This window comes from Penaeus japonicus, unplaced genomic scaffold, assembly GCF_977035675.1.
Source record: "Penaeus japonicus unplaced genomic scaffold, GWHDUDI00000001_assembly GWHDUDI00000009, whole genome shotgun sequence".
NCBI classification, from domain to species: Eukaryota; Metazoa; Arthropoda; class Malacostraca; order Decapoda; family Penaeidae; genus Penaeus; species Penaeus japonicus.
Genome location: NW_028234411.1, coordinates 6,445,341 through 6,462,840, shown reverse-complemented (window position 1 = coordinate 6,462,840; position 17,500 = coordinate 6,445,341). Strand labels below are relative to the sequence as shown.

Genomic DNA, 17,500 nt, shown 5'->3' with positions numbered 1-17,500 from the left:
GATAACTACCATGTCCAATGTGAGTGAAACTTTTTCCTCGGCTTCAGGAACGAACTGTCAGCTGTGCCGCCATGGCTAGTTTCGAGCACAGAAGTCACGCTGGTAGACGTAAGCCACAACAATCTCACGACGTTACCAGCCTTCCTCACTTCGGGACACCTGCGCCGCCTCCACACCCTCTCTGCTCACCACAACCACCTCTCCACCTTCCTGGTCCCCCAACGCGCGCTGTCTGAACCACATAATAACCATTCGTATCCTAACATAGCCCATAGCTCCTCTTCCACGCCGTACCGATCGAAACACCAGAGTCAAGAACAAGCCCAAGCCCAGAGTTCGTCCGCCAACCCAAACGAGGAACCAAAGTGGTGTTCACTCGAGGTGCTTCTGCTACATCACAACCGCCTCGCTTCTCTACCCAGCTGTCTCTTCACTTGGCTTAGCAGGTAAACTAAGGTCATCATTCGACTAGTGCATCGATGTGTCCCTATTAGAAATTCTATTTATTTATTCATTTATTTTTACGTGCACGACATTCACCCACTTTCTCATTCCAGATTACGAGTCCTAAACGTGAGCGCCAACCAGCTGTCCGCTCTGCCGTCCCCAGAAGGACGACGAGGACGTGGGTCGCCAGACGCCCGAGACGAGACAGGCCCTCAGGTCAGCTTCCCACTGCAGGAAGTATATGCAGCAGCTAACAGACTTCGAGATCTGACTCCTCTGCAGCACTGTAGGGCACTTCGCATTCTCCATGCGCCATACAATAGGATAGCCAGCTTACAGGACAGGTCGGTGACCGTGTGTGTTACTGTTATCTTAAAAGGGCCTGAAAATGCCAGTTGTTTTTCTAACATATTTTCAGACATATCAGTTTAATGTAAATGAGGTTAATGAAACAGGTTTAACAATAATGAAGACGCAGAACGTAAAAGGAAACCGGAACTCGTATTTCATGTTTTGGGTAATCAGACGCTTAAATCCAAGATCTTCAGTTAGCCCCAGTTTTGTGAGAATGTGGTGAAATTATTAGCAGCGGAAATTAGTAGATATGCGGTTGTGGTTCCTGCAGATTGGTGTGGTCTTGGGAGTTACTGGAGGAGTTAGTTCTGTCAGGGAACGTCTTAACGAATGTACCTGCCGGAGTGTCCCGTCTGCGCCGCCTCCGAGTCTTGAAGGTGCATTCCAACCCTCTGCGTTCCCTCCCCCGTCTCGCCCACCTCTCAGCCCTCAAGGTAAGTTTCCTCAAATCAGAATCGCACATTTACCCTTTCTGTGCCTTCAGACATGACAGCACCCTCTTTCCTGTTTTCTCTTGCTATATATGATTTACGCGACGCAGGTAGTGGATGCATCTCACTGCCAGCTGGGTCGCGTCGAGCTGGAGGAGCTGGTCTCGCCCGGGCTCGTGGCACTCGACATCTCGGCCAACACGGCACTCTCCCTCGACCACCATCAGTTTACAAAGTGCAAGTAGGTTTGAGTCACCAATATTGACTATGATGGATGTACATGCATATACGCACATAGAGGTGTGTATGTGAGCTGACATAGTTTGATAAATCAGCTGACGGATATGGACATGTGAGTGTTTATTAGGCATCATATATGCCACTAACACTAAAATCACTTAGCAGGTCTCGACGGCCAGTGAACGTGGTAGATGTTACAAGCCGGTCCGGGAGGTCCTTACCCCTGACCAAGCCGCACGCCTCTCAACACGCGTCGTCGCAAGACCCAAGCCTCAGAGGAAAGACCGACGGCTTCCCCAAGTTGCCCTGGACGTTAGGCTTCGCTGAGACCATTGGCAGGGACTCCAAGTGAGGAAAACTCTGTGTTTTGTGAAGTTGTAGCGTCTGAAAAGTAATGCATATAGACGTTTCTGAAGCTGTGTATTCGATAGGATTTGCCTAAGGGTCTTACGTTGGTTTCAGGTTGACTGTAGGCCAGCTGAGGGTACCAGATATAGCGGGTGAAGGGCGTGTTGGCGTCGCAGCCTTGGCAGACGGTGGTCAAGAAGTGGGGTGCGTCGGAAGTCTTCTAACGGCACTTCCCGCGTTACTACAGGAGGAAAGAGCCTGTTCTCGTTCGCACACATATGCGCTTAAATATGCGCTTCTTACAGCTCTGAGGTATATTTCGCTGTGTATTTACAAGTTACAGCATGCATTATCAAGCTGATAGTCCGTTCTAACTGTTTTCCATGTGTCATGTTTTCGTAAAATATTGCTGCTGGTGTATGTTGCGATGAAAATACATGTTTTATTACAGACGACTGCGGTCCCAAGGAGCTCCCTTACCTGGTGCTGTGTGTGCCGCCCACTTAGAACTCGAGGGCATCGAGTCCAACCGATGCCCTGTCCTGCGACTGTGCTGTTACGGCGCCGTGTCTGCCGCTGTGACGACAACGCATGGCGAACCCATTTTCGTTACAACGTCATCTCCTCGAACGCAACAGGTAGGCTTTCTTAGGCGCGCAAAATCAATATTTTGCAAGTAGTACCATTGATCTAAATAACTCTGAAACTCTGCTAAAATACAACTTCCAATAACTAGACGCTACGTTCCCTCAGAATTGTGTCAGAAGCTGTGATGACGGTGTGAAGTGCGCGTTAGGTGAACCTGTTACCTTGCCTGATCCACACACGACGGAGCTGTACCTGGGACCCCATCACACCGCCGTTGTGATTGGCAGCTCGAGGTGAGGCCATTGGTGCTCGTTGCAGTCAAAAATTAAACTCTAAGGCGAAAACTATTTGAAATGCATTTTTTGAAAAATACTGGTTTGAACTCGCTTTGATATAATTTAGCTAATGTAACACATTGTCATAAAGTTATCAACTATCTTTATAAAAAAAAAAAAAAAAAAAAAAAAAAAAGAGTGGTAAATATATCACATGGTTTTTTTTTCAGTAAATAGCAGTCTTTTTAAAAGTATATGAGTTTTACATGATTTATTGTTGTTGGTTTCCAGTAAGTGCAAATATAAAAGAGTTTTATCTTAAGAAGCTCTAATTTCCTCTATTCCAGTTTTTGGGAAGTCATAGGGGCCGATGAAGTGACAAACGTATGTAGTGAAATGAGCGATCCAGGAAAAGCAGCAAAGCGCCTGCTGGACCTGGCGCAGGGATATGGCACTCGTCAGGCCCTTAGTGTCATCGTTGTCCGCCTTCTGCCGATGCACCACAGATGGCAGAGTCATTCGACCGTGGAGAGTGTACAGTTAAACTCTAGTAGGTCAAGGTCCAAAAGTGTAGAATTTCTGAGCGGCGACAGTGCTCTCCACAGACGGAATTCTGTGGATGAGGATACTCTGGGCCACCGAGTGCAGCTCAATAGAAAAACGACAGCTGTGGATGTGTCCACAAGCACCACAGAAAACGAAGACCACAGAAGGAAATTAAGGTCAAACAGTCATAGTAAAAAAAGTTCGATTCCACCCTTGCGTAACGACACGAACAAAAGCAGGGTGGTTAGTGCTATTCTGAAGACGAAGAGTCGTTCGGAGAGGAACCTCGTCGAAAACATCGAAGACCTGGACCGTTCTTCGCCCAGCGGACAGAGCCAGAGCGATCACAGCGAGCATGATTCCGATATCCAGAACCACAGTGCCAGAGCCAAAGCCCCAGAACCCATCGTCCCTCCGAAACCCCGGGCGCTGCGACCCAACCTCGAAGACCTCTATGCCAAACCCAACCGAAGAAAACGAGAAACAGGAAACAAGAACGACTTAGGCTCGAAGGCAGACTCCGCTAAGACCAACAGCGTCCAGCCGGCAGTCACGTACTACCACTACCCTCGACCGGACCCGACCCAGCCTTCCCCACAGAACCACCTGGCGTCGCACCTACTTGGCATGAGTCGTACTGAGCTCGACGACGGCGTTTTGGCACCACCTGCCGGCTTCGCTGACACCGGGAGCGACTCGGAGGATAGTGATAGCGGCCTCAGCGGCGTGAGCGGGGGACACCAACACGCGAGTAACATGCAGCACGCTCATTCTGAGGACAATATTTTAGGGAATGATCCCGACCAGGTAAGAGCCTTTCGATTCCTTTTTTTTGTAAGGTAAATAAAGTCCTGCAATAATATATTTGCAGAACATATCTTCGGAAAAGCAATCTATGTGTACTTTTTAGTGTTATTTGAGTGATTACGCAATTCTTGATTAAAATCATTATTATTATCATTATAATTGTTATTATCATTTTCACTGTTTTTAGTATGTTATTATCATTATCATTGTTATTATCATAGTCATCATTATGATCATTATTATCACTATTATTATAATTATCATTATTATCATTGTAATTATTATAATTACTATATTGTTGTTGTTATCATCATTTTTATTGTTATTAACATTGCTGTGATTATTATTGTTATTATTCGTAGTAGTTTTATTATTATCATTGCCGTTATTATTAGTTATTACTGATAATAATGATATCACTTATCATTATTACCATTATCATCACTACAATATTATATAATCGTCACCATCATAATCATATACATTATTATTGTTATTATCACTACTGTTGCTATTGTCATTATTGTGATTATCATTGTTAATACGTGATATCGAAAAGTTGGAGAATTGGAAATCAGTAAAAGTATATTTTTCCCACATCGGGGCGGTTACTGACGTAGCTGGGCACTGCGTTGGGTAAGGACCAAGCTCAGATTGAGTCGACACTCGTTGGCACATTCTCTCACGAGTCAGCACACGCACAGGCGGGCTCGCCTTAGTGCATACAAGCCCGGCGTAGCATCTGCTCCGCAAATCTGGCTTATCCTTATCCTTATCCCATATCGGGTAAAAACTCGATTAAAAAATATATATATAATGGACCCAATATTCGGCTTTCTTCAGATTATCAACAGAAAACTTTCACGTATTACATCTGAATAAAAAAAATCATTGATCATATTTTACTTCATATCAAGGGGGGGGGGGACTCGTAAATACCCATATGGGAGAAGCATTTAATAATTTATTCTACTTCCATAGTAGTAGTAATAGTAGTAATGTAGGTATTGTTTTTGCTAATAATGTTTTTTTTAGTCATCATCATCAGAATTGTTACTCTTTTTATTATTTCAATTACTGTTAGTAGTAGTAATAGTATCATTACTATTCGTTTGGATAGTGTCCAGTATTATAAAAATACGCTTCTAATATTTTAAAACCTGGTTATGCAACACGTTTTTTATTATTATCATTTACTCGTGCATTATCTTGCCAGGTGACTGAGGAGCAGTTTCGCAGTTGGGAGTATCTTCTGGCCCGTAACGCCAAGCTCCTCTTTATGCGTGAACTGGACACCTTGACCCGGTCGAACTCGCGCTGCAGTCAGCTCCCCACCGCGTCCGCTCCCGACCTGGTCACGGCGGCGGCTGCTGAGACAGATGCGACGACACACTTTCAGCGTAACCCAATCCGCAAGTCCCGCTTGGGTAGAGGAACATTCCGTCTTATCCAGAGTAAGCTGAGCGCCACGACCAGCAAATTCAGCACCTTGCAACGATTTAGAAGCAACAGTTCCAAAAACGAGAGTAATTTCCGGCGCTTTGGAAGCTTGCAGAATCTGAAGTATTATCAACAGAACCGTCCGCGGCCATCTCATTACCCTTTAGTTCAACCAGACCTGGCGACAGAAATGCAAGAACGACAAGCTCTAGATTCCCTCGAGCTGGAGACCCGTATGCACCATTACTGGCATACTGGCGTCACGAATTTCTAGCTTCACTCGAGCCTCCTGCGTCAGAAAAGGCATTTTTTAAGATAAGGAATCATGTCAAACCGAATTATAGACCTGCTGTAGATCTTTTGTAGCCAGGGTTATCGTCATAAATGTGAACTTTAGTACTGATACCACTTGTACATCTCCACATAATAAAGTAATGAATCAGTCATTAGTTCACTCACTTAATCCGTTTACAATACTTATTTCTTCCCAATTTATTTCAGGTCTCACTTGAAATTTAAAAAAATAATCCGGTAAACTAAATAAAAACAGGTATCTACATTGTTTCTAGATTTCATTTAAAAAAAATAAATTCAGAACAAACCTCAAGAGGCAGTTGAATGGTAAGACAAAATAAACTATATGGGATTATAAGGATATTTTATTAAGCTTCAATTAACATGTCTAGGTAGGAATATACTGTGAAAAATGTTTGAACATGCAGCTAAACAGAAAATATATGAAAGATGTTATAATATACAGTATGTAGAGAGAGAGAGAGAGGGAGAGTAGGACACAAAAATATCATTGGTGATGCTAAATTTAAGGATGCTAAATAAAGAGGGAATTTCAAAATTCTAAGGTAATCCACCTATTAAATTGCCTTGTAAGTTATTATATGGATAAAGCTTCTAAGCACTTAAAAGATGTTTAATAGGTTAAATGATTTCTTCAGTAAATAATATTTATCTGATCTGGGAGAAAGTCTGTTGCTGTGAAAAAATGATGTTACATATTGATTTTACTTTAATATTACACAAGCACAGCACAATCCACGGAAAAAATAAACTAAGCAAAACAATTCGTTTTTAAATCTTTGTTCTGTATTTTATCTTAACATTTAACTAAATATATTGTCTTTATCTCAAACTTTTTCATCAATAAAACAATCAAGACATTATCATTATTCAATCACATTTATCACTCACATAATAAAATTTAAACCTTTGCAGTTTTGATAAATACTGTGATTTTAACCAATTTCACGATCATCTTTAAACTTTCCTGAAATTACTTTGATATACAAGTATATACCTCTCCCTTTGTAACATAGCCATATCAATAAATTTTCAGTAATTACATGCAAATGTCGTCAATCTATTCCTTGGCATCAGAATAACAAGCAACTTTCTTATGATGTGATAACTGCAATAATAGACTGGCAATGTAAGATCATTCAACTATTTATGATAGGAAATCAACAACTTTCTTACAACCACCCAGCACGGGCATCAGATTAGTAATTTACGAATGGTTGTCCACAGACCCAATTACTATTTCTAGTGCTAGTGTGATAAGGCAAGTAAAGTTTTCATGCTCAATAAAACAAGGCAATTGCTGTCACACTGTGTACAAATTATACCCGAAAGAACCTTTGTCTCACCTTTTACATTTGTGCTTTCTCTTCTACATACCGTTAAACATTATACTGATTTCATACAGCACATTCCACTTGAAAAAGCATTTGCTATGTATAATAACCTCTTCTCTACCTAAAACACAAGACGTAAATATTAGTATTTTCTTTGGGGAATCACTGGTGATGCCCATTTTTACTGCAAACTGGACAAAGATATGAGTGAGAGCAAGAAGAGGGAAAAGACAAGAATCATGGAACTGAAAGTTATGTATATGAATCTGGGAATGCAGTAAAAAGGGAATGAATGCTGTTTGTGAGTAATTATGAGTATCATTTTATTTAATTGTACTATTTCAAGAAAAAGAAAAAAACATACATAAAACTTGCAAGGAGTAATATAAATATATGCTTTACTTAACTAAATCCTAAGAGATGCAGAATAAAACAACCTGATAAACATGAAAGAAATGTAATATTATGAGTGGTCAGTAATGACCACTTTTTCATCAACTGGATTATGGTCAACATTATACTACAAAGCATTATCTTGATACATTGTCTTGATACAAAAAAAACAAAGCAAATCACAAGCATGCATATATATCACGCAATACTCATACTTCACATCTCAAATACAATTACAATATCATAATCCCTATTGCAGTTCTTTAAAGCAGAAATTGTCATTACCAAACTGCTTCAATAAGAATGTGTTCAAAACCTTGAATATACAGACCTGAAATTCTAGTATTTTCACTGTATTAAAACAACACTTTCCTATGTTACTCTTGACAGTTACAAGTCTCATAATGAAGCCATTGTTCATTACATATATTCCTGGAGTATACATAAGAAATTCACCTCATCAAGTGGTAAATGCAGTGATAAAAACTATTAGTCTTATTGTTAGACATAATGTCTGAATCTTCGTTTTTTCTTTGTCCCTTTGCATATAGTTGGTACATCTATTAATCAGCTCATAAATACTACAAGTGTCTAAATAAGTCTCAGATATAATATATCTCTTTCTCCAATCATGCTAACAGAAAGAGAATATTTAATTTATTTTAATACAATCACAAAACGTAAATAACAAATGGGAGCACATCCCATTTACTAATGTTTATTTATATCAACAATCACAACAATAATTCCAGAAAAAAAAAAAAATATTGCCACATTGTAAAATTACCATATAATACAATCTAATCAAATATCTCTAACAGTATCTGAGCAATACTTCAACATATCTGGACATAAAGCATATTCACAATACACAAAAATAAAAAAAAATATGTGGTCATTTCAGAAATGCTTAAAATTCTACATCTAGGATGCAGTTTCTCAAACATAATGGCATAAAAAAAACACTTCTTTTCATTCAATAATTACCAAAGTCACATCTCTATTTTTATGAGGCACTGCCCATTTTATATACACAATATTCTATCTATCATTATAATTCCCTCACAACCAAACCTCTCATACATATTTCTATTTTACTTAAATGCAGTTAAAGAATGTACAATCAATCAAATATGGATAAACTGTCAAACAAAAGCAATGCTAAGTAGCACCTTTATTTAGTTTTAAAATTTATTTACCTATACTTAATAATCATCATTTTCCTAGTTGCACACAACATGAAGAATTTGCATATTCGTTTATTGTTACAAATGTAGAAAAAGGCATGAATGAGAATGCATACAATTCAGATGGAGATATATCACCGATTGCATCAATTGCATCTCTTGTTTTGTGAAAGTGTTCATTCTCACCCATACCTTTTCTACGAGTGTGTGCATCATATATATTCTTCTTCTTTTGTATATCAAATAGTAATGAGAGCTCATCTTATTTTGTCCTTACCATTAAATATTCAGTCTGACTTCTGTACATCAATCACAGTCATCCCACTTTTGCCCTCCTTTTCTAGCCATACTTTCCAGTGTTCCAATTTCTATCTATTCATCAATCACTTGTAGGGAGGAGTCCATTTTAATCTATGTTAACATTTGTCATAAGCTTCACAAAAATTCTCTCAAATAATTCCTTCCTTATCACTCAGTTTCAACTTTTTTATCATCTAAATCATAATTAAAACTCACTTTTCCATACTGTATAAGACCGCTAGATTTATAATCATTCATTGTGTGTCTTTTCGTTATATTTAAAAAAAAGTACTATATTTCTAAGGAAATCACTGAAAATATCAAAATGCAAAGAGAGGAAAATACAAATGTGAATAGGCTAGGCAATTCTAACAGCTTTCCTGACTTATTGCACTTGCATTCAAAACAGCTTTTCTAGTTTCTCACAAGACTTTCAGCATCAAAAAGTACTACAAAATAATACTGCAACACTAACTGAGAAGTTATATCAATGTACTTTTATGAACTGAGGATAAATCCTCCTGACATCAAGAGGGACAAATCAATGCATAATATTGTGAATCTGAATGAAATAAGCTCTTACTTGTAACAATAGTCCTATGCATTAAATACACCACCACCCAAACAAATCCAAATGTCATAAAATCACTGAAAAAAAGTTATATCTAATTTGAGGATTTCATCATATAAAGCACCAACCCAGTAAATAATACAATAAACCTAAATATATTCTCATTTTCTTCCATGAAAGTTAAAAGATTTTCCTTACCTGCCTTTACATTGGTAAAATGGTATTTAACATTTAAATGTGTTAAAAAAGACAATAAGGGTTACATCTTGCCAAAATGAGCTGCCATTAATATCTTTTATGACTGAAAATATATGGAATTTTTACATTCAATGCTACATGCCTGTATCTATATTGGACGGTAACAATGTTCAGCAGAAAAGCAGCAATGCTTGACCAGGTTCTCTTCAGATGAATGTGACTTGTTGCCACCAAAATATAAAGCAAGTGTTTAATCCAGTTTGTATTTTGACTAGGAACTACTGGTCAGAAACTCTAAGCTCTATTATTCAGATCTTTCCAATTCTCATTCGTCTTTCTAGCCTACTTATATCACATTAGGCCACATATATACATGGCTGATGAATTCATGTGCATTTACAGGTAGTTATAGATGTGCACCTGTAACTCTATTGCAGTTTGTTGGAAGGGGAGAGCAGATGACAGGGGGAGAGGGGATTAGAAGCAAGGGTGAGGAGAGGAAGGAGAGCCAGAGGGGGGAGGAGTGTGAGAAATGGAGAAGGGGTGGGAGAGAAAAACAGAGGGAGAGGGAGAGGGAGAGGGAGAGGGAAAGGGAGAGGGAGAGGGAGAGGGAGAGGGAGAGGGAGAGGGAGAGGGAGAGGGAGAGGGAGAGGGAGAGGGAGAGGAGGGGAGAGGGAGAGGAGAGGGAGAGGGAGAGGGAGAGGGAGAGGGAGAGGGAGAGGGAGAGGGAGAGGGAGAGGGAGAGGACGAGGGAGAGGGAGAGGGAGAGGGAGAGGGAGAGGAAGAGATAATGTAAGTAACTGGACATTCTAAGCTACTGCTATCTAAATATTACAAAATTTTGATTATAACTGAAAAAAGTATTCCAAAGAAAATCTATGAAGCAAAGATCATGTGTCTAATCAGAGGAATTTTCAACTTTGTTAGGAAAATAGACCATATGCTTTTTCAGAGAATAACACTTATTATAAACATCCTCATTCTAAAGTCTTTGGCATGGTATGGAATATAAAACAAAATATAAAGAATGGAAAACAAAATAAAAACATGCCACTACTGAGACGGGACCGATGCAGGGCAGGAGGTAAACGCATACGCTGGAAGCTGGTTGTACACCCAATGATCAGGGCTCGGAGATTGGAACAGCCGGGTCGGGAATGGCACGTTCTGGGCCGCTCGCTCGCGTTCTTCCTTCCGCTGCTGTTCTTCTAAGGCTCTCTTGTGGCTTGTGGCGGTTTCTACATCCCCACGAGCAAGGGCTACACTCACGTCATGCCACAGACGTCGAGACTCCATTGGAGATTGCTGGGCTAAAGGTTTTAGCCGTTTGTGGCAAACAATTGGGATTTCATTTACATCTACAACCTGGAAATTCAAAAATATTTTTAAAAAGTCATTACTGAGAGAACATTCAGCAATTACTTTCTATTTACATCAGCCTGACATAAATTATGTGGAATCTAGTTGGACAAGAGATCATCGTGCAAGACTGTAATAAAAGCAAGTTTGGAATCATCACATTTCTTCTAAGCATTTGGTAATATTTCAAATATAAAGTAAACCTTACCTCCTGAGATCCATTAGCATAAGTAAATTCCAACAGTGAATCCCATTCTCCCTGAACTTTTGTAAGAGTTGTTCCAGCAGCATTTTTAACTTCAGCTGTCACTCGGTGTAGACGTCCTCCATAAAACGGCTGAAATATTTGGTATAATAAACATATAAGTCTAAATTCAACAATTCTTATGAACTTTAATGTGTGTTGCAGCCATGCATTATCTTCCAGAATATTCTACCCATGCATAATATCATCAAACCATCAAACCTTACTTTAGTGTGGAAGACAATAGCAGCTTGACAACCCGTCTCAGGGGAAGAAATGTTCACTCGACCTCCAAGTTCAACCCATGGATCAGTCAGTATGCTTCTAGCATATGCCGATGGCATGGCTAGACTGTAGCTTTCACTGACATTCCCTACGATGAGGGTAATGTCTCCTATCAGATTGACTCCAACAGACATGCCCATAAATTTTGACTTTGTCCAGATATGAGCATTTATGCTTAGCTGCTTCTCTGGACACTCAAAAAAGAAAGCTGATACTGTAAACAGAGAAAAAAAAAATTAATGTTAATCTAACCTTAACTCAAAAAAACAATCATATCAGTGAATTATTACCAAACATTCTGTGGAAACAAGCTACAAACCTGGTGGATGATGAGACACTTGCTCAGCTGCATATTTGATGGTGACAAAGGGAGTTTTCTTTCCATCAGCAGCTTTCCCATTCTCTATTTCTCCTGTTTCCTGTAGGTAATAGGAAAGATGGTATTATATTTCATCATAAAGCACTAGTTATCAATATCAAAGCTAATAAAGCCTTTTCTTATTAATGCAACCTGTAAAACAACTTCCTATCTCTATAAGAAGCATCTTCAAACAAAACTTATAAATCAGTATTTCCTCTAAGAAGTACTGTTCAGATTTGTTAAAACTCTATAATGTTTTCCACATCACATTCTTGATGAATCTATCAATCCTGTAACATCAATTTCCCTTTTCACTGATCAGCAGAAAAAAAAGTTGTTGTTCTGTAACTCCTCAGATATAAAAAAAAATAAAAAAAAGATAAAGATTAAAGATAACATCCAGTAACTTCAGGTGGGGGGGGGGGATACACTTACTTCCCCGTGGATGGACTCCCTTGGAATTCGCCAATTACAATGGAATGTCTCCCCAATAATAGGATTGTATGGTTTCTTAGCAACGGATCCATTTCGTCCAACGTGAATGCTTGTCAAATACCATTTAACCACTGCCTGCATCCGATCTTCTGGAGTAGTTGCATCAGCAATCCTGGAAGTAGATATAAGAACTATTATGAAATCTGTTATCAAATAGAAATAGACATTAAATACTATTTTATATACATTCCATAGCAATTTGAATATATTATTTACCCCATTAATGCTCCTACTGTAAACATCAATCTTAAATTGAAATATCCACATTAACCCTATAAATCAGTTAATTCAGAAATATTAGCTTATTACTTGGCAAAATAGTCGGGATGTCCCAAAAAATCTGCAAACATTTCCAGCAAAGAGCGACGTTCCAAAATAAATGTTGGGAGTGTAACACGTGTGAGGTCCATTCCAAGTCTCAGCTGAGATATGATGTGCATGATGACTGACCGCTGTCCATCACCAACCTCACCAAAGTCACCATCACCACCTGCTTCATCATCATCACTCACTTCAGAGTCATATCCACTAACACCTGTAAGCACAATTTTTTGGATATAACAAAAAGAAGACAAAATCATTTCCTATTAAAAAAAAGGTCAAAGAAAATATACTTCTGAATATATGCAATATCCTCAAAGTGTAAGGTTCCTTATATCAATCCCAAGCTAATTCTAATTTATCAAACCAACAAATCTCTTCAACACTTCTACAAAAACCAAAATTCCTATGATCTAACATTTCTCTCTTATCAACCCCACTGTGGCTTACCAATACGTGAGGAATGTGGTGGAGGGGTTGGAGTAGAAACAGGAGTCTCTGATGCAAGTGACGATGACTTGGAGCTCGTAGTCCCTGCCCCGTCCACCAAACAATGGCTGGCTGCAACAGGTGCTGGAGAGGAAGGACCTATTGGCTGGATAGCACTGCTACTTGGAGGAGTTCCACTGATTCCCTGCGTTGTTCCTGGGGTTGGCGAATGTGGTGCTGTGCGGATCCTCAAGGAAGGAGAGGATGATCGCAATGAAGGTGACCCAAGGCGAGTGCTGAAAGAAGGATGTTTTTTCATGATGCTTGCTCATCAAAATAATTGGAACACAATGATTAGGCAAAGAAAACTGTTGTTGATAAGTACCTTATTCATACTTACTTATAAAATCTACAAAAGTTTAAAATCATTATTTTTCCTTATTGTTTGACACCTACAGTTCCTTTTAAAAATCATATGATTCTATGGATGCTTCTAAACACATTTACTTTCTTGTAACAGTGATAACTAAAACATTAATTACAAAGAAAAAGAAAAGTTGTATCAATAAAAGACATGTACTACTACATATCTGGTGCTCAAAAAGGTTATATCTACAATGTACAAAAATGACTAGATGGGAAAAATAAACATTTCAATCCATTCTAACACATTCTACAAAAAAGTCTAACTATCATTACATATGAATAGGCAAACTCTTACATGTTTCTTAGGTAACATATGTTGCAGATATTGTCTCAACCTTTCTGTATATCAAAGTAAAATAATATTTAATATAATCCATCACTTTTTTTTTTATAAAAAAAATAATAGATTAACAAAAGCTGTGATTATACTCTTACCACAAATAAAAGAAAACACTTGTTTTTATGCTTTAAACTCCATGCACAGACTAAATATAACAGGTTTTCAGTGCCTATCTAATAAATATCATTCAAATATATATTTTCATTTTGGTGTTCAATACCACTTCTAAAGCTTATGAACACCCAAGAACTTACATAATATATACATTTACAACATTAAGGGGTTCATGTTCACACAGGTGCTTACAATCAAATTACAACCAAAATACTGTACAAGTTTCATCATACTTCTACTATTATTTCAAACAGGAAAACAAGCTAAGGGGAACCATAAGCAAAATAAAAATGATGGTACAAGTCACTCTAATGCCATCTACATAAGCATTGTGTATTATGTTCTGAGGTCCATTGGCAAGTGGGTGGTGTGTGCATCATGCTGTGCGTACGTACGGAGTGGGAGACGAACGTCGCCGTTGAAGTGAGGCAGAGGAGGCATCTGAAGCTGTGCGCCGGTGGAAGCGTGGGGAGCGTCCCAGAAGGGGGGAGCAGCGTGGGGAACACCGGCCACTCAAACTCCCAAAGCTCCCCACCCTGTCCACACACACATACCCCAGGAGAGGACACACCACCAGCAGTAGCACCACCACACCAAAGGCAGCCCAACACAGGCAATGGATTCAGGAATAGCAGAAATGAAAGAGGGGGAACATATTTTAGGGATAGTGAAGAGACAGACAGGAATTAGGGTTCCCGTTTGAGGATAACAAATAAGGAAGAAAGTTACAGATTGGATCAATTTAAAAATCAAATGTTTCTATGAAACATAAGAGTGGTGTTAATCCAACCATCGAAAAAGAGAGTAAAGCGTATTCCAACAAAAACAACTAGTAAGAGAATGTGTTCAGAGCCTTGTATTTAGAAAAAGCATAGGGATAGGACAGAAGACTCCACAAAGGTAGGCACAACAAAGACCATGAATGTGTATGATACAAGTAAATTGTAGAAATCATATAATCATGAATATCAATGAAGATCTACAAAGAAAAGCTTTTGCTACCAGTAAAGATGAAAACCATTATGGAAACTATGCAAATGAATGTGAAGAGCAGATAATGTAAAAAGTTGATTTGTCAAAACTGGTGAAAAACAGTTTAACAGTATGACAGAAAATACATGTTTGGTAGGAGGAATTAAACATTAAATGTCTAACAAAAGTGGCATTGCAAGGAAGATGGACACACATTTTAGGACAGATAATAACACAAACAGGGTGAAAGTCACAACAACAAAGAGTGAGGCATCAATTCACATAAAAGCTTTGAAAATAACCATAGGGGGTATAAATTGAGTAAAATAATCAAAGAATGATAAATGGATGACTATCAGGAAGGCTACAAGAAACAAGGGCAGATACGACAATGTCTCAAAATATATGGAAGAATGACAAGTTAAAAACAGTTAAAGGTAAAATTGTAGAGACAAAGAATGTGAAGAGAAAAGTCCATGGAGAGAATAAGTGAAATACAATTAAGGCAACAATAAAAATGACAATTAAAGCCAAGGGATCATGCATGAGCAACACACAACAATAGCACCCCTAAAACACGGTAAACATGAAAAAAGTCACAACTTCACTTCATGAGTAAACAGTTATCAAAAAGAGGGAGAACCTAGTTGAACAAGAAGACCAAAACTGAATCTAAGGAAAACTAAAATGACAAACCCACTAGGCAACATGAGCACCATGACAGTATTTGCAAAGCAACCTTCCTTCCAATTTACTCAAAACTGAACAGTGCAACCACCATAAATCACTGTACACCCTTTCTAATAGTATCCCATATGTCAGTATAGGTGAAGGTATAGGTGAAGGTGTAGCTTGAGGTGGAGGTGTAGGTGTAAGTAGAGGTGTAGGATTAGGGTTAGGGTTAGGGTTAGGGTTAGGGTTAGGGTTAGGGTTAGGGTTAGGGTTAGGGTTAGGGTTAGGGTTAGGGTTAGGGTTAGGGTTAGGGTTAGGGTTAGGGTTAGGGTTAGGGTTAGGGTTAGGGTTAGGGTTAGGGTTAGGGTTAGGGTTAGGGTTAGGGTTAGGGTTAGGGTTAGGGTTAGGGTTAGGGTTAGGGTTAGGGTTAGGGTTAGGGTTAGGGTTAGGGTTGGGGTTGGGGTTGGGGTTGGGGTTGGGGTTGGGGTTGGGGTTGGGGTTGGGGTTGGGGTTGGGGTTGGGGTTGGGGTTGGGGTTGGGGTTGGGGTTGGGTGTGGGTGTGGGTGTGGGTGTGGGTGTGGGTGTGGGTGTGGGTGTGGGTGTAGGTATAGGTGTAGGTGTAGGTGTAGGTGTAGGTGTAGGTGTTAGTGTTGGTGTAGGTGTGGATAATGGTATGTATTTGGTTGATAGTGGATACATTTACATAAAATTATGTTTCTATCTCTGTATCTAATTGCAAGTTTCAGCAAGCAAGCATGTAAACATGTACAGAATGAGTTGATGTCCATGGTAATATTATGTGTATGTGTTTGATGTCTAAGGTGAAATAAAAGTCCTTAACAAAACAAGAGGCAACACCTTTGCTAGTTATCCTAAATTTGTACAACAACCATTTCCAAAAGTAAATGGTTAAACCATCATCAGAAAAGAAACCTTGATAATATCTTCACAATTGATTAAAATCCCTTTTTCTTGGCAAAAAATTTCCTAGTACAGATATTAGTAAAGACAACACCTGGATTTAGTACAAACAGCAACACAGTCTATATATACTACTTAATGGATGCAAATATTCCATAAAAGTGACATATCATAAAACAGCAAGACCAACACCAAGCAAACAACAGAAGAATAGTAATAATGTTAGCTGAAGACATCCCAGCTCTTTACACGCACACTTTGATGAACACGTTAAAAAAAGACTCCATTTTCTGGTGTAAAGATCTACAAGTGTTAGCTATAAAAAAAATTATTTGCCTTTTGACTATGAATTCTATTTCCTAATATTAACAAATGCATTTCATATCCCACTAAAATACTATTCTACATAAAATTAACTTGATACATGTAAGATATGTGGGACTAATTATGTACAAACTCAAATATCTTTAACTCTGAAAAAAATTGGATCAATGAGTGGACATGGTTTCTTGTTGCCGCAAACCATGTGGAATACTAATTTACTTTAGCAATTCGTAATATATATTAATACACTCTCTTCATGAAGTAAAATAGCATCTTTATTCTTTCTTACTGTCAACTGCTCAAAACTAACATTTTGAAGAAATATAAGCCATTTCACCTTTCAGAGACAAGCTAGATGTGAAAACACATCCCTTACATACAAAACTATTTTGAGTGAATGGTCATGACAGATGGGCAATTGCAAATGCCATATGGAATACCTACTTACTGTCTTATCATTCAT

General features: G+C 38.7%; 2 protein-coding genes across 5 annotated transcripts in view; one reads left to right on the top strand and one right to left on the bottom strand.

The window, feature by feature from the left end:
• Window positions 1-5,920, top strand: part of Phlpp (PH domain leucine-rich repeat protein phosphatase) — a 48,147-nt gene extending 42,227 nt beyond the window's left edge. Inside the window, exons 10-19 of the mRNA XM_086539652.1 lie at window positions 48-446; window positions 558-791; window positions 1,073-1,235; window positions 1,343-1,473; window positions 1,638-1,820; window positions 1,935-2,132; window positions 2,272-2,458; window positions 2,574-2,701; window positions 3,031-4,036; window positions 5,253-5,920. Of these exons, the coding sequence (XP_086395778.1) occupies window positions 48-446; window positions 558-791; window positions 1,073-1,235; window positions 1,343-1,473; window positions 1,638-1,820; window positions 1,935-2,132; window positions 2,272-2,458; window positions 2,574-2,701; window positions 3,031-4,036; window positions 5,253-5,750 (3,127 nt within the window). The 3' untranslated portion in view covers window positions 5,751-5,920. The remainder of the gene's footprint in view (window positions 1-47; window positions 447-557; window positions 792-1,072; window positions 1,236-1,342; window positions 1,474-1,637; window positions 1,821-1,934; window positions 2,133-2,271; window positions 2,459-2,573; window positions 2,702-3,030; window positions 4,037-5,252) is intronic.
• Window positions 5,921-6,121: 201 nt separating this feature from the next.
• Window positions 6,122-17,500, bottom strand: part of LOC122242646 (oxysterol-binding protein-related protein 11-like) — a 19,967-nt gene continuing 8,588 nt past the window's right edge. For 2 of the 4 annotated variants that reach the window (XM_086539648.1, XM_086539649.1), the window contains 8 exons: window positions 14,544-14,684; window positions 13,290-13,564; window positions 12,828-13,053; window positions 12,459-12,630; window positions 11,982-12,081; window positions 11,605-11,876; window positions 11,342-11,470; window positions 6,122-11,139 (listed from right to left, as the gene is read on the bottom strand). In XM_086539648.1, the coding sequence (XP_086395774.1) occupies window positions 10,828-11,139; window positions 11,342-11,470; window positions 11,605-11,876; window positions 11,982-12,081; window positions 12,459-12,630; window positions 12,828-13,053; window positions 13,290-13,564; window positions 14,544-14,684 (1,627 nt within the window). In that variant the 3' untranslated portion in view covers window positions 6,122-10,827. The remainder of the gene's footprint in view (window positions 11,140-11,341; window positions 11,471-11,604; window positions 11,877-11,981; window positions 12,082-12,458; window positions 12,631-12,827; window positions 13,054-13,289; window positions 13,565-14,543; window positions 14,685-17,500) is intronic. The other 2 variants (XM_086539650.1, XM_086539651.1) reach the window with 1 other exon arrangement.